This window comes from Vulpes vulpes, chromosome 12 (assembly GCF_048418805.1).
Source record: "Vulpes vulpes isolate BD-2025 chromosome 12, VulVul3, whole genome shotgun sequence".
NCBI classification, from domain to species: Eukaryota; Metazoa; Chordata; class Mammalia; order Carnivora; family Canidae; genus Vulpes; species Vulpes vulpes.
In genome coordinates, this window is record NC_132791.1 from 38,447,939 (window position 1) to 38,474,842 (window position 26,904).

The 26,904-nt window shown below is 37.2% G+C and overlaps 1 protein-coding gene across 14 annotated transcripts in view; it reads right to left on the reverse strand.

Moving 5' to 3' along the window:
• Nucleotides 1-26,904, reverse strand: part of CCDC171 (coiled-coil domain containing 171) — a 397,884-nt gene that overhangs the window by 89,734 nt on the left and 281,246 nt on the right. For 10 of the 14 annotated variants that reach the window (XM_026001431.2, XM_072728232.1, XM_072728233.1 and 7 more), the window contains one exon: nucleotides 8,010-9,973. The exons of the other annotated variants lie outside the window; for them this stretch is intronic. In XM_026001431.2, the coding sequence (XP_025857216.1) occupies nucleotides 9,761-9,973 (213 nt within the window). In that variant the 3' untranslated portion in view covers nucleotides 8,010-9,760. Of the gene's footprint in view, nucleotides 1-8,009; nucleotides 9,974-26,904 lie in introns of those variants that run through there. 14 annotated transcript variants of the gene reach the window in all.

Below are 26,904 nucleotides of genomic sequence, written 5' to 3' on the forward strand. Positions count from 1 at the left end.
CTTCAATAGACTTCGACTCTATGAAGGTAAAGCCAAGATAATAATTTGAAATTTAGAATTTCCAGAAAACATCAACTGCTTTGTGTAATTATATCTAAAATTTGATTTATTATGTGTCAGTAGACTTTGGCTAAGAAGTAGGTTGGAAGGAAAGCTGACATATTTTCCCTATTCTTTCAAGGACTCACTTCATGTATGGGTAGAATACTTGGAGTCTGAGTAAAGGAAACACCATAGAGCACACCCATTGTGGAGAGGTAAGTTGGCCTCTAAAACATGGCAGCAGACCAAGGAGAGGGACTCTGTGGAAGGGATTTTCCTAAGAACATTGGGAGTCTTTATGTCTATTTTTAGTTTTAAATTTTTTCTTTTCTTTGATAAAACTCCCTTAAGTTATTCTCAAGTCTTCATCAAAGTTTTGCTAAACACACAGCCTGGTCTTAGCAAAAAGAACAAATTAATAATTCAAAAATTAATAGTAATATTTAGAGTAATTAAAATAGTAAATTTTATGTTTTGTATATTTTACCAAAACTTAAAAAGATTTTTTAAAATAGCTTTTTAAACTTCCCATTAAAAAAGTCCCAGGTCCAGATAGCTTCACTGGTAAACTCTATTAAATGTATAAAGAAAAATTAACGTCTATCTTTTCCAAACTCTTCTGAAAAATAGGATGAAGAGTTTCTCAATTCATTCTATAAGCCCAGTACTACCCTAATATCAGTCAAACACATCATAAGAAAATAAAACCTCAGACCAATATACCTTATAAACAGAGACACAGAATTTCAACAAATTCTAGTAAATGGAATCCAGTGACACACAAAAAAAGAATTATACAACACACTGTAACCAAGTGAGGGTTATTCTTTGGAATGCAAGGTTGGTTTAATATGTGAGAATTAACCAATGGAATGCATCATATTAAAGAATAAAGGACAAAAGCACATGATCATCTCAATAGACGTATAAAGATCATTTGACAAAAAAAGGCGCCTAAGATTCAGATGGAATTGCAAGAGACCCAAAATAGAGCGCGTGTATATATATATATATATATATATATATATATATATATACACACACACATGTTGGAGGACTAGCACTTTGCAAGCACAAAATTAATTCCAAAGCTACAGTACACAAGACGTGCAGTCCTGGCTAAGAAGAGATATACATGATGAATGTAATAGAACTGAGTCTAGAAATAAGCCCTTATAGTTACAGTCAAATGATTTTTTTTTTAAGTGCCAAGACAACTCAATGAAGAAAGCATAGTCTTTTAAAAAAAATGGGACAACTGGATAACCACATGAAAAAAGAATGAATTTGGACCCCAACCTCACACTATATACAGAAATTAACTCAAAATGGATCATTGACCTAAATATAAGAAGTAAAACTATAAAACTCTTAGAAGAAAATAGAGTAAATCGTTGTAAACTTGGGTTAGGCAATGGCTTCTTAGAGATGACACAAAAAGCATAAGTGACAAAAGAAAAAAAATCAGTAAAATTAGACTTAACCAAAACTAAAAACTTTTGTAACTTTAAAGGACACTATTAAGTAAGTGAAAAGACAACATATAGAATGGAATAAAATATTTATTTATATATATATACACACACATATTTATATATATTTGCTTATATACATATATATGAATATATATATAAATATATATCAAGAATTCTTACAACTCAAAATCTTTTTTTTTAAAGATTTATTTATTTATTTATTCATGATAGACACAGAGAGAGAGAGAGGCAGAGACATAGGCAGAGGGAGAGGCAGGCTCCATGCCGGGAGCCTGACGCGGGACTTGATCCCGGGACTCCAGGATCGCGCCCTGGGCCAAAGGCAGGCGCCAAACCGCTGAGCCACCCAGGGATCCCCACAACTCAAAAATTTAAAAAAATGAATAAATCAAATAAAAATAGGCAAAACACTTGAATAGTCATTTCTCCAAAGAAGATATACAAATGGCCAATGAGGACATGCAAAGATACAACACCATTAATCATTAGCAAAGGCAAATCTAAACCATGATGAGATGTCACATCACACTCTCTAGGATGGCTATTATAAAAAAGATGGACAACACAGGATGCCTGGGTGGCTCAGTCAGTTGGGCATCTGACTCTTGATTTCAGCCCAGGTCACGATCTCAGGATTATGAGATCAAGCCCCATACTGAGCTCCCCACTGAGTGGAGAGTCTGCTTCAGATTCTCTCCATCTCCCTCTGCTTTCCCCCCACCTCCCTTTCTCTCTTGAATAAATAAGTGAATCTTAAAAAAAAGAAAAGGACAACAAGTGCTGACAAGGATGTGGAGAGATTAGAAATCTTATTCATTGTCAGCGGGAAGGTAAAATGGTACAGTTACTTTGGAAGACAGTCTGAAAATTCCTCCAAAACTTAAGTTTGGAGTTACCACATGACCCAACAATTCCACTCATAGAGGTATATGCAACAGAAATAAAAACATGTCCACACAAAAACTTGCACAGAAATGTTCATAGCAGTATTCTTCATAATAACCCAAAAGTAGAAACAAGCCAAATGTCACTCAATGGGAGAAAAAGAAAATGTGGTATATCCATACAATGGAATACTATTCCACCTAAAAAGGTATGAAGGGCTAAAATATGCTACAGTATGAATAAAACTTGAAACCATAAATCTAAATAAAAGAAGCCAGGTTAAAAAAGGCAACACACATGATTATATTTATATGACATGTCCAGAACAGGCAAATTTAGAGAGACAAAAAGTTGATTATGGTTGCCAGAGGCTGGGAGGAATCGCTCAACGGGTGTGGAGTTTTTCTTTGGAGTAACAAGAATTTGTTCTGGAATTAGAAAGTGGTGAGGGTTGCACATCCTCAGAATACACTAAAAACTATGGAATGAACCGCATGACATGTGAATTATATTTCAGTAAAGCTGTAATTTTAAAAATATATGCAGGCAGGCACTCTAATCTAAGTATTTGAATTCTTATTTGAATTGTTATGAAGTAAGTAAATGTATTCAATGGGTGATTGCCAATTGGGAAAATTATTTAATGAGAAAGTGACACAAGGTTTCCAGTCTCGTTAATGTGACATTCAGGAAAACTGCGCTGGATTTCCTCAGGAGTCTCTCTTTATGGGGAACAGCGATTTTGTCTCCCTATGGATTAGAAAGAAGCTGTGCAGATTACGAAGTGACTCTGAAGCTTATACTGGCATCCCCGTGTGCCAGGATTGTCATGTACAGCCACACAGGTTGTGCACTGGTCGTGGAGACTGTGGTGTAGATAGTGCCCTCTGGAGCTGTGCTGGCTGCCCTCCCTGCAATGTCTGCGTCTTTCAAGGCATCCTGGGCTCAGGCACACTTCAGTAAGAACATCACTACCATTAATTACTGAAAACACAAGTGTAATGCTGTGAATGTGAACGCTGCTTCATGGGAATCTCTCTCTCTCTCTAGTCTTCACAGCACATATTTAAAATATTTCTTCCCAACCCAGAGGAAAACTTAAGTGTATTCACAGATGGTGTTTCTGCGACCATAAAAGCACTTGCCGTGGGTTCAACGGGCAGCTGTACATCAAGGTCGCTAGAATGAACTGTTGCCTTTAAACCCCGGGTCCTAAATGATTTGCAGGGAGTGTACAAGTTCAAGAGCTTTCCATGCAGTTTTACTGTGGAAGCCTCTTACTTTCAGGCCATAAGTGAGCTTAGAAAAGGTAAATAATAAATATATTTTGCTTATTGTTGAAAGAACAAAGGCAAAAACCAGATGTTCTATTATACCTACTGTATTTATTTCTTACATGGTGCATTTTACTAGGCATCCAATATGATTCCATCCATTCTGGATTGCATTTAAGATTTTTCCCTTAGAGAGATACCCTAAAACATAGAAGGGATCCAGGAAAGGTGGCTCCCCTTATATTCTTGTCATTAGTGAATATTTATGAATATCTGATAGCTCTTAACCTGTCAGCTGAGTCTTCTTCAGATCTAAATAAGACTTTTTATTTTACATAGTTTCCTATAGCAGCACAACATTTCTGGAGCCGCTTCACTGGGAGGATTCTGTCAACAATCAGCATTCCACTGGCATTAACATGCAATAAAAGACAATGAAGCATGACTCAATTAAACCACAAAAAAAAAAAGAAAAGTCTTCAGATAACATTAACCCAGTAGTCTTCAAAACCTATGTGGAGCTTCTGCTGCATGGCTAGCCTTAAGGTCAGTGCTTTGAAAACATATGACTAAGCCTCTAACAACCCTGCATACAAGATGATTTAGGATAAAGATCAAAATTCTGTTTTGTCTCCTTCCCATAGTGTCCAAGTATTTTACAACTTATAGAATGCAGTATCAATTAGGTCTCCCTGCTGCAAAAAGATTAAGAACAAAATTTCCCTTCAAGATGTCAATGCAAATTTAATTTATACAGAAGATACAGTTTGGGACCCCTTAAGAGTGAGATCTATTTTAAACAAACAAACAAACAAACAGACCAAAAGATTATGTGGGGAGTGGTTCAGAGAAAATATGTAAGCACCTGCTGTATGAACTCACAGGACATCTGATATTGGGGTATGCCAATCAACACATTTCCACAACCAGAGAAGAGTCTTAGAATAAAGTTGCCACGGTTTGAGAGAAAAGAAGGAGCTCTTCTACCAATATGTTGATACACACATTTCTGTCTCACATAATCAGGAGGGTTAGGTACATACCTTACAGAACTAGAGGCATTTTTGTTGGTTTGCTTTGTTTTTTTGCTGTACTTGAATATTTAATGCTCTGGGCATAAATCATCAATATTTTAGGTTTCATTATTGAATACTTAATCATTTTAGTGAAAATTGCTCTCATTGAACTAAATCATTCGAACAAAAACTATATGGTTTCACCAAAGTAAAGATAAAATAGATTCAAATAGTGTGCAAAAAAAAATTTCAAGGATTTTATTGTTTGGGGAAATTATTAAAATTATTTTGCTTCAGTTGTAGCAAAAAGTCATAGATAAATGACCAGGGACATGTGGTGAGCTCATGGGTAAACAGTAAAGGAAAATACTCTGGCGTGTTTAAGATATAATTTATAAATTCCAAGTCATTATTTGAAGCTATGATTAATATAACTTCTTTCAAGCTGAATTTCTTTTGTAAGAAAGCTATAAAAATATGCCAACAGTGGGAATCAAATAAAAACAATTATTTAAAGTAAACCTTTAAGATAAATTTATACATTAAAAGATACCTTTCTAATACTACAGAAATTAAAATACCTGTTGAAATCATAGGTTCATTTAAAACTATCAAAAATGGGGGTGCCTGGGTGGCACAGTCTATTGAGCATCCAACTCTTGGTTTTAGCTCAGGTCATGATCTCAGTCATAGGATTGAACCCTGTGTGGAGGTCCTCGTCCAGCAAGGGGTCTGCTTGGGATTCTCCTCTCCCTCTGCTCCTCCCACTTGAGCTTGCACACTCAATCTCTCTCAAAAAAAGAAATCTTTAAAAAAGTTTTTTAAATTATCATTATCAACAATGATAGCAATTGAGTGATTAAATGCCCAAACATAGAAAAAATTACTGCTTATAATATTCAGAAGCCAGGAATATAAAATGAGAACCTAAAAAATTTTTGGAAATTCAAGTTATGAAGGCAATTGATAAGGATAATTTAAAAGAAGGAACAATTTTTTTTTGTCTGGAAATGTAAAAACATTAATGTACTAGGATTCTTTAAAAGACACTAAAAGTTTACTAGGTGTATTAGTTTCCTATGGCTGCTGTGACAAATTAACAAATGTAAATGTATTCTCTCACTGTTCTGGAGCCTCAGAGGGAAGAATCTGTCTCCTGGCCCTTTGTAGCTTCTAGGTGCCCCTGTAGTCCTGGGCACGTGGCCCCTTCCTCCACCTTCAAAGCTAAACAGAGCCTTCTGCTTTCTGTAGTCAGATCACCTCTTGCCTCCCTCTCTCATTAGGACACCTGTGATTGCATTAGGGCCCACCCAGATTATCCAGGATAATCTCCCCATCTCAAGATTCTTAATCATATCTACAAAGTCCCTTTTGCCATGTAAGGTAACCGTCACAAGTTCTGGGAATTAGGACATAGATGTCTTTGGGGCCATTGTACCTTAACAAGTCTACCGTAACAGTCCAAAAACTATATTTTAGAATTTTCACCTCTATCCTAGAAGTTGTACAAGTTATTACTTTCTTGATCAGCTTTACTTAGCCTGTGTCATTATTTTCTATAGGACCATCAATGGCCAGTTAATCATCAATATCTTCCAACTGAAAGTCTCAGAGGATCTCTGAGGTCTCTCAGCCGAACTAGTGACACTAGGCAACGTAATGAAGGGTATTGCTTTGAAGGATAGATCCAAACTTCACCATTCTTCTCATTATTAGTCATATGGATGGATGTGTTTTGGTTTTTTTTGTCTAATCAATGGATAAGTGATCTAGATTTCAAAACAAAACACATTTTTCAAAATTACTCTTAACTGGGCAGGATAATATTTAGAAATTTTTTCCTCTTTAAAAAGTGCGAATTTTTTTTTGAGTAGGCCTGGCATAGTGGAAATAACATGGGCTTTGGAATTAGAGCTCTGGGCTCACTACTTATTGGGTTACTTTCCACCTTTTATAGTAGAAAACTTATTTATTAAAAGTGTACAGTAAAATAGGATTGATTTACCAATGTTCAGATGATCTATACAAGAAATTCAGAAGTAACTGGTAAATAAAGTAGCATGAAAATAGTAATTATCTCATTAAGCATATATTATAAATGTGAAATGGTGTTGCTAAGTCTAATAAATGCTAGAAATTGGTAAATCAATGTTACCATTCTACTATTTAAATTATCACTGAACTGGCGATTCCAACAATTTCCCACACCTCAGCCTTTGTGCTATGTCATTCCAAAATGCTTATATTAAAAATTCAGGCAAAGCTTCAGTAAGTTAGTGTGACTTAGATATCAGAACAATAACTAAGAATCCCTTTGATAGTGATGGATGATATAGGTATTTTTCTAGATCACAGAAAGTTAGTAAGAAAATCCACATACTAAGGTGTAAAGAAAAATTCCTTTCCTTTAGAAAAATATTTGAAGTCATTCTCCTGAGAAATGCCTACTTTATATATCATTCTTAAGGAGGTAAAGAAGCTGATAGAGCAACTGTCCTTGCCAACAGAACACAGATCTCAAATCTGCAGTGATTGGTCACTAACATGCTCAGAAGCAGTCTAGAGTTCCTCAGATCTCCATAGGATATGTCATTAAATCTTCTCCTCCTGCTGGGTCTGACTTCTGGGAAAAAAGCATATGGTATAAAAATTACTATATTTGGTAGTGAATACTAATGATCACTCAGGAGGCTCATCCTTCAGTTTCTTTGGCCTTTAGCATATAGTTGGTTATAAATGTGACATGATTTGATTTGATTTAATAATCTTTTTGAATTTGTGGCTCAGGGTTTACAGTATAAAATGTATCTGTAAAATCAGATACCCACCTTTATTTTTGGCACTATCCATCCCATTAACAGATGGTAAAATGAAGGCAAGAAAACCCAGGACTTTCCAAGGCTAAGTTTACATAGGTGCTCATTCCTCTTAAATTAGTAAAATCTGGAAAAAGATTCAACACAAACCTACACACACACACACAGATGTATAAGTGATATAGGGCAACACTGTTTCTATAGTGTGGGAATTGGAAGAGATGTTATGTGAACTTTTAAAAAGCTGTATATCAATTTCTATACAGATAATGTCTTAATCGTTGTATGGAATGACAGAAGAAAGTGTTTTGAAACGCACAGAAATTATTCTCTGATTGATATAAAAACAATAACATTTTCTGTGTTACAATAAGTTTGTGAGTTGAATTTCATGCATGTTATGTTACACAGGGCATATTCTGTAATGTTCAAAACCCAGCATGGTTAATAAAAATAATTCCAGGAAAGAACTAAGAGAAATTTGGTTAAAGATGTAATTTTACTTCACATAAACAGTTTTTTAAATATTTACTTAAGCTAATTGTGCTGGCTCAGTACTGTAAGAGATAGGATTGTGCTACATGGTAGGACAGTAATAGTTTCACCTCTGATGGGATAAATCACTTGGCTAATTTGGCAAATAATGTAAACAGCATACAAATTTTATTTACCAAGGCCAATAGGAAGAATTCTTAGAAGTTGGTTGTATTTGGATCAAATGTCACTATAAAAATAAGACAAGATAGGTTCCATAATACATACTGTTATTTTCTAATGTATCCATAATGAAAAACTCCATCGTGCAAAATAATATAAAATATGGATTTTGTATCAAAACTCTGTCAAAAAGTACAGTTCACATCAGAAGCTAATAGCACTGAGGAGTTAAACGATTAATACAAAAACAAATACATATTACAGATATTTCTTTGTTCTTCACTTACCATGATGCAAACGGCAAGGATTTAACCTTTAAGGGTTAAAGAGTTTAATCAATGTCAATGTCTGATCTTCTGAAGGCGATACAGAACAGTCTGTCTAGCGATACCCAACAGAACATCACTTTGTCAAGCCACAGAGCGCCCAAAAGCTTGTCAAGTAAGTTACCAGAAACCTCTTTGTGGTTAGAACCCAGCTCCTTCCTGCTTGACCTATTATTTGATATTTGACCACTTGGTTGCAAGACACTTGCTCTTTCTAGCTGAAATGTCACTGGGGCATCTTGTCAGCTCCCCGACATCTCGGCCTGACATACAATTTTACTTTTGTGTGCTACAAGGCAGAAAATGCAGGGCAATGGCCTTGTTTTAAATTCTGTCAGCATCAAAGATGGGCGTCACTCTTGGGTCCTACCAACAACCAAAACAAAAAAAGGAGCCTCTTTTGAAGGTCAAAACAGCCATTACCTTGAAGTTTTTCAGCTTATACTATTTAGTATTACCTGCTATCCTGGTGTGGGAACTGTCCTTATGAAGTGCCTAACCACACCACAGAAATCCTGCCAGCACAATTGCTCTACTTTCTCATCAAATGCAGACTTGATAAAAGGATGAGCTTTCGATGCCTGCAGGGACCCGATTCAGCAGTTAACTTAACTTGTTCAAATGGGCAAGTGGTATCATGTAGCTTTACAAGGAGCAACCTGACCTTCTCACATTGACCAGGAGTGACATTATTGTGCAGGAGGGAAAGCAGTCACATCATTTCTGTTTTGCACAACCTGCTTAAAGTTTGCAACTAAATGCTTGTCTTCAGCCGAGCTGACAAGAGAGAAGAGGGGGCTCAGTGAACCATGGCAGGGCTGCCATGAAATGACAGGAATCATTGGCATACATTTCAAATAGCTCTTTCAATCCTATTAAAGTATTGCGGCCCTGCTTTAAAATAGACAAGTATGAAACAACTTTGATAGATAGAGACTAAAATGGCTTATTGATTTTTTTAAGTCTGAAGGAAATTACCCAAAATGTGTCATTCTTTAACATTTAAAAATATGTTACATAAAAATGAGCAACTGTGATAATAAATAAAACTTAGAAGGAAAAAAGTTGGTTATTTCATTATTCAAGGAGACATAGGTACCTGCACACATCAAGATATCACACAATTTTTTAAAAACCCACTGCCACCTGGGCTGAAACAAAATTCAACTGATAAGAAAATCCCCCTTCAAAACAATTTTAATTGTACTGTTAACTCTTCCTGCATTTTTTTTTTATTTCACAAAGTCATTATCCAATCTGCGTTGGTCGTTTGGCATTAGCAGACATTGTCACTGAAGAGGAGTGAGATGACGTCAGAGGATTTAAAAATGTCTCCTTTAAGAAAGTGTAAGTTGTATCCAGTTCAGCTTTCAATGGCAAAAAATCCCCCACACTAACTGTGTCAGCAGGAAGAGCAGCTCTTGAAGGAATGGAGAGATTTGAATGGTCTCGTGATCCTGTCTATGATATAAAGAAGAAAAAACATAGAATTGAAAACTCTGAAACAGAATCTAAAACCCTAAACAGGGAAGGGGGTTGCTAATAATCATTGTAATACAAAATGGGATGGAAATGCCATTTCTAATTTTGCCATAATCTGAATGATAATATATAAATATTATTTTCCAAGCGTGATTGAATCTCTTATGTGTTCCATGTCATCAACTTTTTGAGAGTTTGCCTACACATGGAAACACTGTATGAAACTTTTATAAAGTTATTGAATCTAAGAGTCAATGTAATCAGGTACCTTTGCCTCTGCTTCCACCAGCAATCTACATAAATCAATGCTAAGAGTGTTTATTTCATTATGCTATATAATATGTGCTATATAATATGAAAGATCCAACTTCTTAGAAAATGAACTATGGGTATTTATGTTTTTAAAATCTATCAGCCTACTCATGTAATTGACAAATACAGCACAAAGAAAAATAACTCCATTCTAGTGACCTCTAGGAAATAGCACACTGAGATATAAAATGCCAGGGAAATGAACCTTTTTGCCTTTTCCTTTGATAATAATGCCACCATTCTGTTTTAATAATAACTGTTCCACTAAAAGTATTTGGAAATCATGTATCAAATCATGGGGCTGCAACATGAAAACTATTCGCCACATATTTTAAAATCTTACTGGTTTCCAGAAACTACTAGAAGTAAAATCAAAGAAATCCACACCACCATGAAGTACTTGAAAACAGAATTAATATTCTGATGAAGCCCACAGTAACACTGATAATGAGTAGTTAACATTTGCCATGAATGAAGTCTCTTCAGAAAAGCAGATAGGTATTATTTTGTGACATTTATTGATACTAAGTAACAACAGATCAATTGTATGTCAGAATTTTCTAGATTCCCAGGAAATAAATGTTCTTGAGATAATAAGTATAGTCATAAGCATCTCCATTAAAAACTGCACTTTATACCACAAACTCTTAAAAAAACATCTTTTTGGTAGATTCTCTTACAGTCTTCAAAATAAAATAGCATGAACAGGATATAAGGACGACTAGCATATAAGGATCTACCTTCTTATGTCACATTCTACAAAACCATTTTTACATGTGAAAACAAGAGGGGAGACATCACTGGCTTTAGGAAAGTATTAGCAATGCGACTGTTGTATATGTTACCACTTTTGTGGATTTTTTTTAACTACAACTAGAGAAAAATCAATGGCTGCATCTAACACCTAGTTCAGCAATTTTCTTTGATCTCTGTTCTTTTGATTTCTTGATACTCCACTGCAAGCCTACAGCTGACGGAAATCATCCCTTTTTATGCTGGAAGTTAAAGAAAAAAAAACTACACCTAAAATGACCACTTGAATGACTTAATGAAGGAGAAGGTTTAGTTTACCTGATGGAAGGAAAAGACCTTCCAAAATCAGGTGTGAACCCTGATTAGCAATGCTGATAAGATTTCACTTGCAAAACTGAAATACTGGACCTACGCATTTCGGTTCAGAACCTGGACAGAGGCATCTCACTTCATCAGAGGCTGGTTTCCTGCACTTGTACAACTCCCAGAAACACCTTTTCTAAATTTTTCTTCCCTGTATGTCTGAATGGGCAGCATCATTACCTGACTTGATTTTGTTGCTATAAAGACTATAGTGCCATCTACTAACTTCTCCTTCTATCAGACCAGAGGGCGAAGGGAGTGCCAGAAAAGCAAATGATGGTGGGGCCTGATTTTCTTCTTAACAAAATTTAGTTATAGCTATAGTATTCTTTACTATTGTAAAAGAAAACTGACAGGCAAGGCTTCAAAAGTTTGTTGTTACATCTTTATATTTCAAGTTCTAGCCTAAGAAAACTATACATGAAAAGAGAGGAATGTGCAAAATTGGACCAAGGAAGGTCATGGAGTCTCTACTTTGTTCTAATGCCTTAGACTAGAGAAACATAACTATGCCACACTGACCAGTCACTCTTGTTGGCAATATTAAAGGTATACAGGATTTACTCAAATCTATATTCTGTTCTTGAAATTTCCTTTCTTATTTTCATGATTCCATCAACCTGGCACATTACAATTAGGAAGATGGTCCTTTAGGGAAGGCCTCTAACTACTTGTTTCTCCTTAATATTCTATGGGTCCTGGCACTCTACAAAGAGGGTCATCTTTTGCCCTTTCTTGTCTTAACTTTTTAATATGTCTATTTTACATAGACTAAAAGCATCTTTTCATTTAATATCACATTTTTAATTAAATCCTCTTGAAATGGGTTGTTGAGTATTTAAATCAGACTTTCACTTTTTTTGCATGCTACTTCCTGATGTTTTATGTCCTAACCACGGAAAATAACTTCCTAAAAAAGAGATTTTTTTTTAAAGATTTGCACCCCCAAAATGTAGGCCCTCTACCAAGTAAACAGATTTACTTTTGTGTAAACGAAAAAACATTTTTTTGTTAGTAGGGTAATTTGCTATACCCTATACACTTATGAAATTAATTTTCTTTTATGAAATGGGAAAAAACTGATTTTAAGACTTAATAGCTTATAAACAAAGGCAGCAAAAATTGTGGTGAAATCTTGATTTGAGACCGTGATGTTAAAAAAAATAAGTAAATATGAACTCTTCTTCTTGTTACAAATAGTATCCAGAAATATGTCATAACACTTTTAATATTACACAGAGAGTAAAAGACAGTTAAATAACTTTATCAGTGACCATTAAAAGTTAATATTCACTACCTGATCTTACATTTTAAATTTGTAAAGTCCATGGTCATTTGAATTACTTTTTAAATTGCTGAGGTGTTCTGGTACTCTCACATGTAAATCTAAATTTAAGCAATTTTTCAAAAAGAGATTAGTTACCTGAAATAAAAGCTAGGTGTCATGTGAATCTTTATGGAAGCACTTTTATTTACTCAATAAGCTGTAAATGATTCTATTTGAACTGTTACAGTCCATCAGCTAAATATATATTCACAATACAAAATATGTTAACTACATTTTTTGCATTTTAAAATTTTTATGAAATACAGTAATTGGTCATGTATAATAGTTATTTTTCAAGGCTTTATTATCTTAGTTGTCCAAGAGTATTTTCCCAACAAAAAAAGTAAATAAAGCATTAGTCTAATAATATGAAAATCACTCAATAAATTATCTATAAATGAAAGCCATTTTGCAGACCAAGGCTTCTGAAACAAGGACACCAAACTATTTGTCTCCCATGTCGCATATATGATCAAGTTAAGTCTTCTGGAATCTAGTATTCTGAGAAGTGAGGGGTGATGTGATTTAGTAAGCCATATAGTAAAGCATGGAAATTCTGCAAGGCACATAGGATGAGTATGGGACCAGAGATCCAAAGACTACAGTTTCCCTCCCACTTCTGTTCCAGTCCAGCTGGGCCATCTCCAGCATGGGAACTAACCCATCCACGTATCGTATCCCTTGCCTATAAGATAAGGAGCTATAACCTTTACAACTCCAAAGGTCTACGGATCCACATAAATCCATGTGTGATGGCATATGACATAATGTTAACGCCCAGCTTTTGTGGGTGATATCAGATATCAGTTTCCCAAACACAGTACTCCAGATTTTGAAGGGACATACATAAGAGGAATGCACACTGCACATGGTTCTTTAAAAAGTCACAGAGATAACAAGATTAGCCACAGTTTGGATGATGTGGCTTCATTCAACTAAATTCTACAGCAATTTTTTATAACTTTGACCTCCATGATGATGTTTTAAGCTCTGTAAATCACTGACTGCTTAAGTAGCGTGTGCAGCGACACATCAACTGATGAGAGAATCGAAGTACCCACCAGAGGGCCTTACAATGAGGCTCTATCGCTGCTGCCGCTTTATCTGCTAATGTCTAAGTAAGCCATATGAGTCTCTGTACCACTCTCTCTACCACTAGAGTCTCTGTACTCAGTATCATAGAGTCTTCTTCCTCCCAAACAGTTCGAGGTAGTAAACCAAATTCTACCTATTTTCCAGTTCTGCCATGCTGGCATCATAGAATACTGAAGTCTCCACGAAGCTGTCAAATAATCATATAGTTTCCTCGTCTGGAATGGTCCATTATATACTTGATATATATATATATATATAGTAAATGTATATAATATACATACACATGAACCTGATAAATATATGTGTGTATATGCATGTTGCTATATGCATTCACATTCATACATTATATATATGCACATGTGTATAATATGCATGTGTATAAACATATACATACACCTGCTATCACATCATTAAATATATTCCTTGTAGTTACCAATCCTAACTTTGAGTTAGCAATGCCAAACCTGTAGGAATATTTTACGTCTTCTTTTCCCCACAAGTCATGAAATCTTAGTGAAGACCAGTTTGGCTCTTTAGCTCATTGACATCAAGACATGTGGGGATATGTGAGTCAGTGGAGCACTGTAAAGGAGTTCTCTAGGTAGGGGACAACCTGAGAGGCTTTGAACCTAGAGATTAAGAAGGAAGGGCAACTGTAGAGATAGAAACAAATAGAAAAGAGATAGAAGATATTAATAACATACTTGATTCACGTTACAACAATTTTGTCCTCAAGTAGACATTCAATGTTGGTTCAAGAGCCAGAGCTCTAAAGTTGATGTCTGGTTCAAATCCAGCCTTGACTATTTGGTTAATGTGGCAGATTAACTGGCCTAGCAGCCTTGACTCCTGGTACCTCTCTCTAAGCACGTCCTTGGCCATGTGGCTGTGCAGCTCTCTGCTTCTCTGTCTAGCCTCCTCTACCATTTCCTCACTGGCACTCTGCAATCCAATCACGTGGAACTTGTGAGTCCCATGCTGCCATGCCTCATGCCCGTTTCCCATCTGTGTGCTGTCCTACATGCGGTGAGGGCTCCCGGCACCTTTCAGACTCTGCTCAAGGTTTCCCTCTTTGTGAGGCCTTTCCAGATCCTCATCCCACACTTCCTTAACTATAGTGAGCTGTGACACCCAATCACACTTTTACATTCCCTCATGGGCATCTATTTTTCTATTTTTATTATTTGTATGTTCTTCTATCTCCCTTATAAAACTCTGAGCACCTGGTGCATTGGAATCGGGACTTTGTATCCCTAGTACTTAGCAGAGTATCTGAGGCTAAATGAGATTTCTGATGAATAGACTACTTGGGTGGTATTGGTCTCCTATTGCTATTTAGTTATTTCATGTATAAACAGATTATGTCACAATTAAAAGTAGCACAGGGATATGGGTTTTAAAGTTGGAAAGACCTTGGGTTCCAAATTTGATCCCGCCATGTATTAAATGTGTGACGTTTGACACATTACTGAGCCTGTGTCAGTCTGCATCCTTACCTGTGAAGTAGGAAGAATATTCCTCCTAGGGTTGTTATGAGGATTAAATGAAATAATTGACACAAAAAGGCACAGCATTCAGTAGCTCCTCTTCTTCACATCTCCTTCGACTCTTCTCAGATGATAAGAAGTTCTAAATTTATAATTATACCTAACATGTATTGAGCACATACATCAGGTACTGTGCTAGGTTTAGCTTTATAGGCATTACCTTGATTCTCACAAAAACTCACTGAGAAAGTAGTACTGTTACCCTCATTTTACAGCTGAAGAAGTAAGCCTCAGAGAGAATAAACTGCTCCATGCTGCACAGCCTGGAACATGGTAGAAAAAGATGTGACTTTTGATCCATCTGATTCTTTTCCCCTAATGCTTGACCACTACCTTATTGGACTGCCCAAAGAAGACAGCCTCTGGTTTATTTTATAATCAGAACTGTTTCATAAACACAGTAATGGCTCAACAAATCTCTGTGAAGCTGGGAAATAAAAGTACATAGATGGTACTTGGGGCTAAAAATAAATGTTTATATTTTGATAACATATTTTATTGTAGTCCCACATTTGAATATCCATAATACTGGAGTAAATAAATAGATTTTATAGCATTTACATAAAAGCTCTAGCCTTTCACCAAAGGAGCATATACGTTGTTATATTCAGAGATAAAATTCAGCACTGAAGTTTTAAATTACACTAGAACATTTAAACTTTAATTTTAAATTACTTTAAAGATGTCTTGTGCCTGACAAGATAACAATTCCCATTTTCTCCTCTCAGGTGTTTAGATTTCCTGACATGGCTGAGGTTGGGAAAAGAGTTGAAGAATTTTCCTGGAGAGCTTTTGTTCTTTCTTTTCCTACTTTCCTGTGCTCCCAGTCCTGCCCTGGCAATGTGGATACACTTGATGGTAAGAATGCCAGAAATGGCCAGAAAATGCAAAGGTAGCAATTTTTTCCTCTGTATCTTAGAAAAATGTAGTTGCAAAAAATTCAAGGGAACTTGAAATATAAATATATTCACACACCCAAGTACATACAAAGGTACAAAAACTTAGGCATACTCTAGAAAAAATGCCATTGAAAAACTGAAACGACAAGCTGATAAAAGCAGTGCAATGCACATATGGCCATAAGAGTGACCTTCTTAATTTACAACAGAGTCATGCAACTAAAGAGAAAGGAGAACCTAGGCACCTGAGTGGCTTAGTTGGTTAAGTGTCTGCCTTCACTGATGAATCATGATCTCAGGGTCCTGGGACTGAGTCCTGCATCAGGCTCCCTGCTCAGCTAGGGGTCTGCTTCTCCCTCTATCCTTTCCCCCTGCTCGTGCTCATGTTTTCTCTATCTCTCTTTCTCTCTCTCTCAGTCTCTCTTTCTTGTGTGTGTACTCTCTCTCAAAATAAATAAGTAAAATAAGATAAAATAAAATGAAAAAAGAAAAAGGAGAACCTAATTAGAAAGCAGGCTAAGGATAGTCTAGTATTAAGATTGGGTTCAGCTGTAACAAAAACTCAAAATGTCAGTAGCCTGAATAAGACAGTTTATTTCTCTCTGATAGAACTGTCTGCAGCTATCAGGAATCCGAACAAAAACTAAAAAGAATCTAAATGGCCTCTATCTTGGGCTCCATAGCCTCCTGTGTGCCTTCCACCTCAGGGCCCAAAATAATTGCTTAAGTTCCAGCCATCATGTCTGCATTGTAGTCAGAAGAGAGGAGGACAAAAACAAGGAGGAGGCACCAGTTACATTTAAGGACAGTTCCTAAAATCACAACACTTTCACTTACATCCCATTGGTCAGACCTTGGCTTAAATGTCTAATTAAACTTCAGAATGTCAGAAATGTAACTCCCCCCTCCTCTGTGGCCCAGATAATATTCAGAGTTTCTATTATTAAAAAACAAAGAGAAAACAGATATCAGGAAACCACTGGCGGCCTCTGCCTCCTATATAAATTGGCCTTTTGGTTGGAAAGGTAGGAATACAATAAACAACATATGAACAAGTGCTAAACCTCACTCATAATATAAAAAACACAACACAAGGGGTGCCTGGGTGGCTCCATCAGTTAAGAGTCCGACTCTTGATTTCGGCCCAGGTCATGATCTCAGGGTCCTGAGATCAAGCCTCAGGTGAGCTCCACACTCAGAGCAGAGTCTGCTAGAGATTCTCTCCTCTCTCTCTGCTCCTCCACCCAGCTGGTGGGGGCCCTGGCGCATGCTCATTCTTTTTCTCTCTCACTCTCTCTCTTGCTCTCAAATAAATAAATAAAATCATTTTTAAGAAGACAGAGATGCAACACAAAACATGCCAATGAAGACTACCTTTAACCTATAAGATAGGCAAAAATTTAGATGTCTTATGATGCCCATTGCTGAGAGACAGGCTCAGACCATGCAGGTAGAGATGCAAGCTGGTGCAACCTATGTGGAAGACAGAATTTTAAATGTACCTGACCATTGATCCAGCAATTCCACTGCTAGGCATTTCTTCTCTGGCTACACTCGCAAAAGTTCACCAATGTGAGCAGACAGATGTGTTCATTGAAGTTTTTTTGTTATGTTTTGTTTTTATACAGAAAACCAGTATTTAAATAAAGGAGCCATCAACAGAGTGCTATTCAAGTGAAGTATGACACAGCCATAGAATACAACCATTAAAAAAAATCAAGGTGTTGAATATGTAAATACTAATATATATAAATATGTCTAAATGAAAAAAGAAGATTCAAAATTATATGTGTGTATATAGAGAAAACCTACTTGTATTTTAAAAATAAACAGAAGGCACAGGCATACAAATACCTACCTTACTTTCTGAAAAAGGAATCACAAGAAAGTGTTCATTATCGTTGGAGTATGGATGAGGGGTAAAAAAGCTTTCAAAGTTCAAAATTTTCTTTCCATGGCTTTTATCTTTAAAACTATTTGAACCATGAACAAAGGCTATGTATGAAACTGGCAGTTTACAAAAGTAAATGGGAAAAAAATGGTAACCCCCAATAGTAATCAAAAATGGAAAGTAAAAAGTATTTATTTGTCACCAATCAAAACTGAATTTCAGGGATCCCTGGGTGGCGCAGCGTTTTGGCGCCTGCCTTTGGCCCAGGGCGCGATCCTGGAGACCCGGGATCGAATCCCACATCGGGCTCCCGGTGCATGGAGCCTGCTTCTCCCTCTGCCTGTGTCTCTGCCTCTCTCTCTGTGACTATCATAAATAAATAAAAATTTAAAAAAAAAACTGAATTTCAAAAAATTATGATACTAAATGTAAGAGAAGGCATTATGAAACAGGCATTTATAAGTTGGTAGTGATTGTCTAAATTGATAGAACTACTTGGACTATAATTTGGAAGCTCCCTTAAATGGATAATACCATTTGATCTGACAATTCTATTTTGAGTAGGTTCCTTATATCAATACTAACAGATGAAAGTTGGAAATAATTCCATATTTAACAACAGAAGTATCTTTTAGCAAGCTATAGCCACTTGATGGAATATTATACAATTATAAATTTATAGTTATGAACTTACAGACAAATGCTTAGGTATGAGCTGGAGTCAGAAAACTTTTTCTATAAAGGGTCAAATAATATTTTATGCTTTGCAGGCCATGTATTCTCTGTTGCAACTACTAAATTCTGCCATTGTCACCCAAAAACAGCTATAGATGATATGCAAATGAATTAGTATCCCATGTTCCAATAAAACTTTATTCATGATCACTGAAATTTGGATTTCACATAATTTTCACATCATGAAATGTTATTCTTTTTTTTTCCCGACCATTTAAAAATGTAAAAACCATTCCTAGCTTGCAGGCTATACAGAAACAGGTGGTAGGTGGATTTGGCTGACAGGCTTCAAACTCTTCCAACCCCTGAGCTAGACCATATATGTGAAAAGGTAACACACAAAATCACATATGATAGCTTGTTTTGAGTTACTGGAATTGTTGGCATTTTTCCCCAAAACTTCTGTATTTTCCAAATTACCTAAAATAAGCATGCCTTACTTTTATAACCAAAACTATTTATTAAAAAAGACTAATTTTATGTGTACTGAAACCCATATTTAAGTACAGTTATAATTCTGAAATGTGCAGTCAAAATGAAAATGTAATTGGTTAAAGGCCTCAGAGGGTAAGTCTTTAACCAAGTGTTTTGCAAATTTTGAAAAGGTCTAAATTTAGCTGAGGACACTTTCCTATTTCACCATCCTCCGTATCTAACCCATAGCCACAATCTGACACTGAACAAACACAAATAATTATATAGAGTAACCTGTCCCTCTACTCTGCACCAAAGCAACTCCTTATGTAGAGTGGCTACTTACAACTTGCATGCCTTCATTTTATTCCAAATAGCACTTCTAGCTGCCAAATTACAACTTCTGTGGTCAAAATGTACACATGTCACACTCTATCTGGGAACCATTAGGCAGAAGTGTTCTGACCACTTTTTCATTACTGAAGAATTTCCTCTTAAACTTATACACCTTTTTTATTCAATGTCAAAAATTTAATAATAATCTGAGAGCTATAAATTCAGACCTTTTGCAGTATGTTTTTCACTGGGTGGAATCATGACCATGTGCTCAGGTAAACAGAAGAAGAGAAGAATCATCTAAAATTTAAAGTTATTTCAGAGATAGATGACTTTCCTCAATCTTACTAACATTGTATCTGTCAATCACATACCTCAACAAAATTAGCAATAAACTCACACTTTAAAATTTGAAACTCATTTTTCCCATCCCCCCACCCAACTGCTGTTTTAAAAGTCATGCCCCTCATTATACCACATCACACCTAAAATTTCTAGTAATTCTTCATAAGAATGCAACAAATGGTCTTTATTCCCTCCAACCAGCACCCCGGCTGGGCCTTTCTGGAGTGGCTGGTTATCTTCAGTTAAAAGAACATGGTTTCTCTATTTCCCAGTGAGAGGGAAGCACTTCAAATGTAAGACAAGTCATGTGATCTGGGGTTCACATCTGTGGAGTGCCTTCAAATCACAGCAAGCACTGGGGAGTATGTTCCAAAACAAATCACTTAGCTGGCAATGACATTTCCTTTACATGATAGGCAGGAATGTTATTTCTGATAGAAGCAGGCCATTTCCAGCAGTCTCAGACCAAACCCATATCTCTAGGGAGAACATCCTATAGAACTGTGAGAATAATACAGCAACCACAGAATTCCAAAATAATATACCTACAGATTACATTTCAGGAATCCATTCCCTACATTATCAATTCCATATGAAAAATTTTCCCCATGCTTGCATAATGCATAAAACATATCTAAACCCACTTCCACTATTAGTATTCTAAATCAGCTCTATTAATCAATTCTTTCAATAAATATCTATTGAGTACCTACAAGGTCCAGATACTGTTCTAGGTACTGGGATAGAGCAGTGAATTACACACACAAAAACTGTCCTCAAGGAAGTTCATGCTGTCCTTAACTAATCTGACTCTGGAGCCAGTTCTCCTTAAATAATAATTTGCTGAAATACAATATAACCACACAAGTCCTATTTTTTGTAGTGTTAAGTTTTGATGGACAGGGCCCTGGGATTTTATCAGCCTCATTGTTCTGTGGATATGACTGAGGTTCCAGTAATGAGTTACGTTTCCCTTGTTCTTGCCTGATCTGCTTACCCAAGACCTCAAATGCCCCTGCAGAGACTTTGTCAGGAGTTGCTGGGTGTCTGCAATACCTCCCCCAGCTCCTGCCTCCATCCAGTGCATCAGCCAGCTCACTGTGCCATATGGGTGATGTCTCTACACAGAATTGGCCATATGCCCACCCACCCCCGTCACCCGAAAACTATGGCAATTCTGATGAACCCAGAGTCCCACCATGTCTATCATCAAACATTTCTTTCAGTTTCCACCTATATGCCCTTTTTCTAAGAGTCCCGATGCCGATCCCTAGCCCTGCATGGAGGAGAAACTCTAGATGGTGGTTCTTTCTATTTCCCATCTCCTCCTCTGGGCACCTGTCCACAAAACCTCCACTCTTCTTTTACTCATTACCAAAACCCTCCTTCAAAGGAACTTCTTCGGAGTCTACACACCAGTTTTTCAAAAAAGCCTAGCCTCATTTGAAATGCAGTTCAAGCTCAAGGTAGGATGTCCACAAGATGATGACTGGGACTTAGGCTTCCAAGCTGTTTACCAAAATTTTTTCTTTAGTTATTTCAGAAAGTGTCTCTTCATGTTCTCTAATGTAAATGCACTTTTAATATTTGTATACAAGTTATCTCTTCGGTCTTCTATTTCCTACTTCATCTCTTCTTTATTGTCTATTTACTTATTCGAGAGTATTCAAATCTGCTATTGGAGACCAGAAAAAATTGTATAGGTAAAACTCAAAATAAGTGTTAAGCCTAAAGGATGAATAAGCCAGCAATCTATGAGACACAGGCACAATCCACATGTGGAGAATGTCATAAGTTTGAGCCCTAAAAGACAGGTTACTTGTAGATCAATGGGGGCAGAAAGACCACATCCTGCGGTAGAGATATGCCACCTCCAGGCTCACGTCATTCTTAATTTGACCCAGGAGGTGCAGACAAAACCGAAAGCTGTTCAGCAGCCAAGGTGGCAAGCTGTAGCTGGTAGCTGTACAGATTTGTCCCCCCTGCCTCTCTCTGTCAAACCTTCACCCTGGTCCTCACAACCTCACAGAGAGTAGAAGAGGCTGATGCAGCCGAGAGACACAGGTCATAAGACGCTGCTGCTTGACCAGAGCCAGCGACTATGGTCCTTCCCCTGCTGGCTCCCTACCACATGGCCTCTGCTTCTCCCAGTGTGTCTTAAATTGATCTGAGAAGCCGTGTATTTGAGTACCTTCACGTGCTCTGTGAAACCTTCTGTTCTGTGACCTCTGGGGTAACTGGCCTCTTTGCGTACTTAGAGGCGACCGTGGCTTCAGGGTCAATCAGCACACTGCCGTGAAGTGTGCCCTGCTTTCTCCTGTCCAAGGACTGCTTGGCATGCCGCTCCTCTTTAAAGGATGCTTCATCAGGTTTTTACTGCTCTTCACAACTTGCCTTGGGGATAGCCTTGCCCCCGACTCCCCCTGCCACCTGTTACCTCATATTTGGGTTGAAAGGCCCTGCTCTGTGTCATCACAACACAGTCTCACAATCTGCTGTTTGCTCAGACCCATGCAGCTCAACACACTGGCTGCTAGCCACATGTAGTTGCTTCAGTTTTAATTCATTACATTTTAGTGCAACACAAAATTCAATTAAAAATGAAAGTTGAGTTCCTCAGTCATGCTAGCCACACTCCAGGGACTCCACGGCCACGTTTCCTTCATGAGGAGCTGGAATAGATGGTGCTGGCTTCTGCTGGGTGCTCCTCCAAGGAAGGCGCGGGCTACTTTGCTTGTTTTCCTATCACCAGTGGCTTCACTGGTGACTGGCACCTAAACAGGTGCCCCAGATGTTCACCTGTTGTCAAACAAATGGACTTCCTCTAATCTGTGCTCCAGGGAAAGCCAACACAAAGGGCATGCTTTGATATTAAACTTTTCTCTTTCCAAAAATATTAATTCACAAAGTTTTGTTTTCTTTAATTCTGACTTCCTTCTGGAGTGTCTAACGTGTCAAGGGGGACCTCACTGTTCCTTTCTAAGCTGATCTTTCTTGACCTTCTCAAGAGTTGTCACTGTGACATTTTATGCTAGGGCACCCTGAAAGAGAGGGAAAGAAGTCCGTCGAAAAAGGCAAGAGAAAAGTTATCTTGCCAACTGTCCATTCTCAAGACCACCAGGCAGGAATCCTGGCTCCCTTATGCTCGATTCTGTATATCAGAGAAAAAGTCATTCTTACCCTACAGCTTTTAATTTTTAATTTTCATACTCTCTTGGGAAAAAGATCCTATGATATGCCAAATTTGGAGGCAGTCTAATTGTCTGATGTGAACTTTCAAAGTTTCCTTTGAGTTGAGTGTCTGTCTGCTTGGGCAGAAAAGGGGAAAAGAGGGAATTTACATTCACTTTGCTAAACATTAGCATCTTTTGTTCAATAATTTGAATGCAGGATGGTGTGGGGACAAACAGCTTAGTGAACAAGAGTTGACACAGACAGTGTAAAATCTTTTAAGGTGCTTGGATTCAATGAGGGAGAAAGTGAGACGGAGGCGTATCCCAGCTTCCTAACTGTGCTCCAGTCTGCAGGAACTTTGTGACAGGTCCCTGTCTCTCAGCTACACTTGACTGGCTTTTGCTGACATTCAGCTGTCAGACAGCAACCCTTTACCAGGCCCCTAACATGCTCCACAGCTTCACCCAATTAACTCGCTCTCACTTGACACGGCAGCAAAAAGCTTCATAATAGGTGGTCAAGGTGCATGGTGTCTGCCTGCCCTCGAAGTGCTCACACACAGCAAGACGTTGAACTACTTTTCTTCTTGCCTGTGTGCTCACAACTAGTGTGACTACAATTTAGTCATTCCATGTATTGAATTGGACAGGAATATAGGAAATATTAGAGTGATGCATTAAGCTGCTCAAAAGCAGACTTCTGGATGACTAAAGTTCAATTTCAAATCACTTCCTTAGGCCCTTCTGAGAGAAAGATTTGATTTTTAGATTACCAGAAGTTAACATCAACTAGCAATCAATTTATAGTTATTTTTCCCACTATATCATTAATAACAGCATTCTATAAAGAGAACGTGCTGTAGGAAAATGGGATTTGACAAGTGAGGGCAGAAAAGTCTAGGCAGGATTCAAGAGTCTGGAGTTCAGCCTTTACTCATAAACATGCACTTTTCAGATGAATTCTACAATAATCTTTCTGTAAATTTTGGTCACACTAGCCTTTCGAATGAAATAGATTGTATTTGAAATTATGTTTGGCAAAGAAATCAAAATTTTTATACTTATTTTGAAAACTTATCTAAATAATTTACACATTTTCTCTCATCTCCCACTCTGTTCCGACCGAAGCATATAATCCATTTTCATTTATTGGCACTCTGAAAATGTGAAAAATACAGGGGAAAAAAGTTACATAAAGAAAAGGAAAAGTGATATAAACTGTACTGCCTTTGTAAACCTTGTAAACCTTTACACTTGTAAGGCTTGGTGATGAAGATGGCACTGAAAACTTACTTTTCGATAGGACTTTTCATTATTGACACCCAAAAGCAGCTCTTCATAGCTATTTTTTTTTGAAAGAGTTATTTGCTTATTTTAGAGAGGGGGATGTAGGGCCAGAGGAAGAGAAGCAGTCTTCCTGCTTCCTGAGTATGGAGCCCAACATAGGGCTTGATCTCTTGACCCTGAGATCATGACTTATGCCAAAACCAAGAGTCAGACACTCAATCGATTGACAGGGCCACCCAGGTGTCCCTCTTAGAGCTATTATTAAGATAGAGTTATGATTTCAATTCTATCCTATCAATAATCAAAGGTAATCCTATCAATAATCAAAGGTAAAAATCTAATTACAGGAACAGGAGGTTCTAGCGTCCACCACCATGAACCAATCCTGGTGGTGAGTTACCATTACGCTACACACACCAGGCAAAGCAGAATTTAACCATACCTTGCTATTCCATGTGAGTCCAGGAAGATTCTCTGAGCTCTGGAAGTCAGGTCTCCAAGTAGCAAGTGCCTCTGTGACATGTCTTTAAATTAAACAAAATCCTTCTCTACATATAATGTATATTTGTGTTTTGAACACTGCTCACTTCTTACCAGAAGCTCAAGGCAAGAATAGATCTTAACTGAATTGCTGAGCAATTAGGAAGCCACCCTGCATCCACTTGATTCATTAAGTCCTGTCAAGCTTTCCCTGTTTATCTCCAATGTCATGTTCCTCTACCCCATTATAGCCCTCACTCCTCACTGGCACCTCTTTAATATGACTTACCACAATGCATTGTAAGTATTCATGCAGATGACCTCCCTTCTCACAGAAGTCATCGGATCCCTGGGAGAAAGTCCCTAATCTCATCCTGGTAAGGATGTAATACGGTGTATCATGCTTAAGACTGAGGACTTGGGTTCACACTACCTAGGTTCAAATCTTGGGACTCTACATTTGATCATTTCTTCATCTGAAAGGAGATAATAGCCTCCCTTAGGTAAAGATAATGAGAATTAAATGAGTTAATATATATAAAGTGCTCAGTATAGTGGGTGGCACATAGTAAGCATTCAATAAATACTGGCTGTCACTATTATTCTTATTATTACATCATTAGCACTTGGCAAAGCATGTAGCATGTAACAGGTTCTCAGTAAATACTTGGTAAAAGAATAATTAGTTACTTCTTTGATTATTGCCTCATTTCAAGATGATGTAAAAAAATTAAAATTTTTCATGAAGAATCTTAGTCATGGACTTAAAAGTTTGAGTTTGGGGGGATCCCTGGGTGGCTCAGTGGTTTAGCACTGCCTTCAGCCTAGGGCATGATCCTGGAGTCCCGGAATTGAGTCCCACATCAGGCTTCCTGCATGGAGCCTGCTTCTCCCTCTGCCTGTGTCTCTGTCTCTGTCTGTCTCTCTCTCTCTGTCTCTCATGAATAAATAAATAAAATCTTTAAAAAAAAAGCTTGAGTTTGGATGGTACCATTTTACAGAAATAAATAAGAACTGAAAATACATGATTATTAAAAGTCAGTATATTGGGGAAATTTCTGAGATATTTTTTTCTGAGCAGATAACAGAACCAGCAGGAAGAAAAAACATTAGGTTCTTTCTCATTCCACATAGGCATTTTTTTAAATGTCCACTCTTATTTTAAGGATTTGATGCCTTGCTTATCTAATTTGAGGGCCATCTCATTATTTACAGAATTTTTAGAAAATGTGAATAAGTGGTTTATTTAAAATGAAGATTCTACTTGAATATCATTTAAAAATGTTTTTAATTCCTTTTTCCCCCTGAAAATAGCTTTCCATTTTTCAATCCCAAAGCTATTTTGAACTTCTTAAGCAGACCAGGAATTTGGGTTGATAAAATATGAGAAGTACTTCCTAGGCTGAAATGAACCCAAATGACAGGCCATGTTTTGTCAATATGTTGTATGGCCTTTAAATAAAGACACATCAGAAAACAGAATTATCCTCTGAAAATAAAAAAAAAAATTACTAGTATTTGGAGTATAAACAGAAATTAAAATTTTTGTTTTGGTTTGGTTTTAGAGGGAGGGGAAAGGGCAGGAGAGGGAGAAAGAGTCTTAAGCAGGTTCCATGCCCAGTGCAGAGCCTGATGCAGGGCTCGATCTCATGACCCCAAGATTATGACCTGAGCAGAAATCAAGATTCAGACACTTAACCAACTGAGCCACCCAGGTGCCCTGTTTATTTATGTTTTTTGTTTTTAATTTAAAATTTAGTTTGTTGGGATCCCTGGGTGGCGCAGCAGTTTAGCGCCTGCCTTTGGCCCAGGGCGCCATCCTGGAGATCCGGGATCAAATCCCATGTCGGGCTCCCAGTGCATGAAGCCTGCTTCTCCCTCTGCCTATGTCTCTGCCTCTCTCTCTCTCTCTCTCTGTGTGACTATCATAAATAAATAAAATTAAAAAAATAA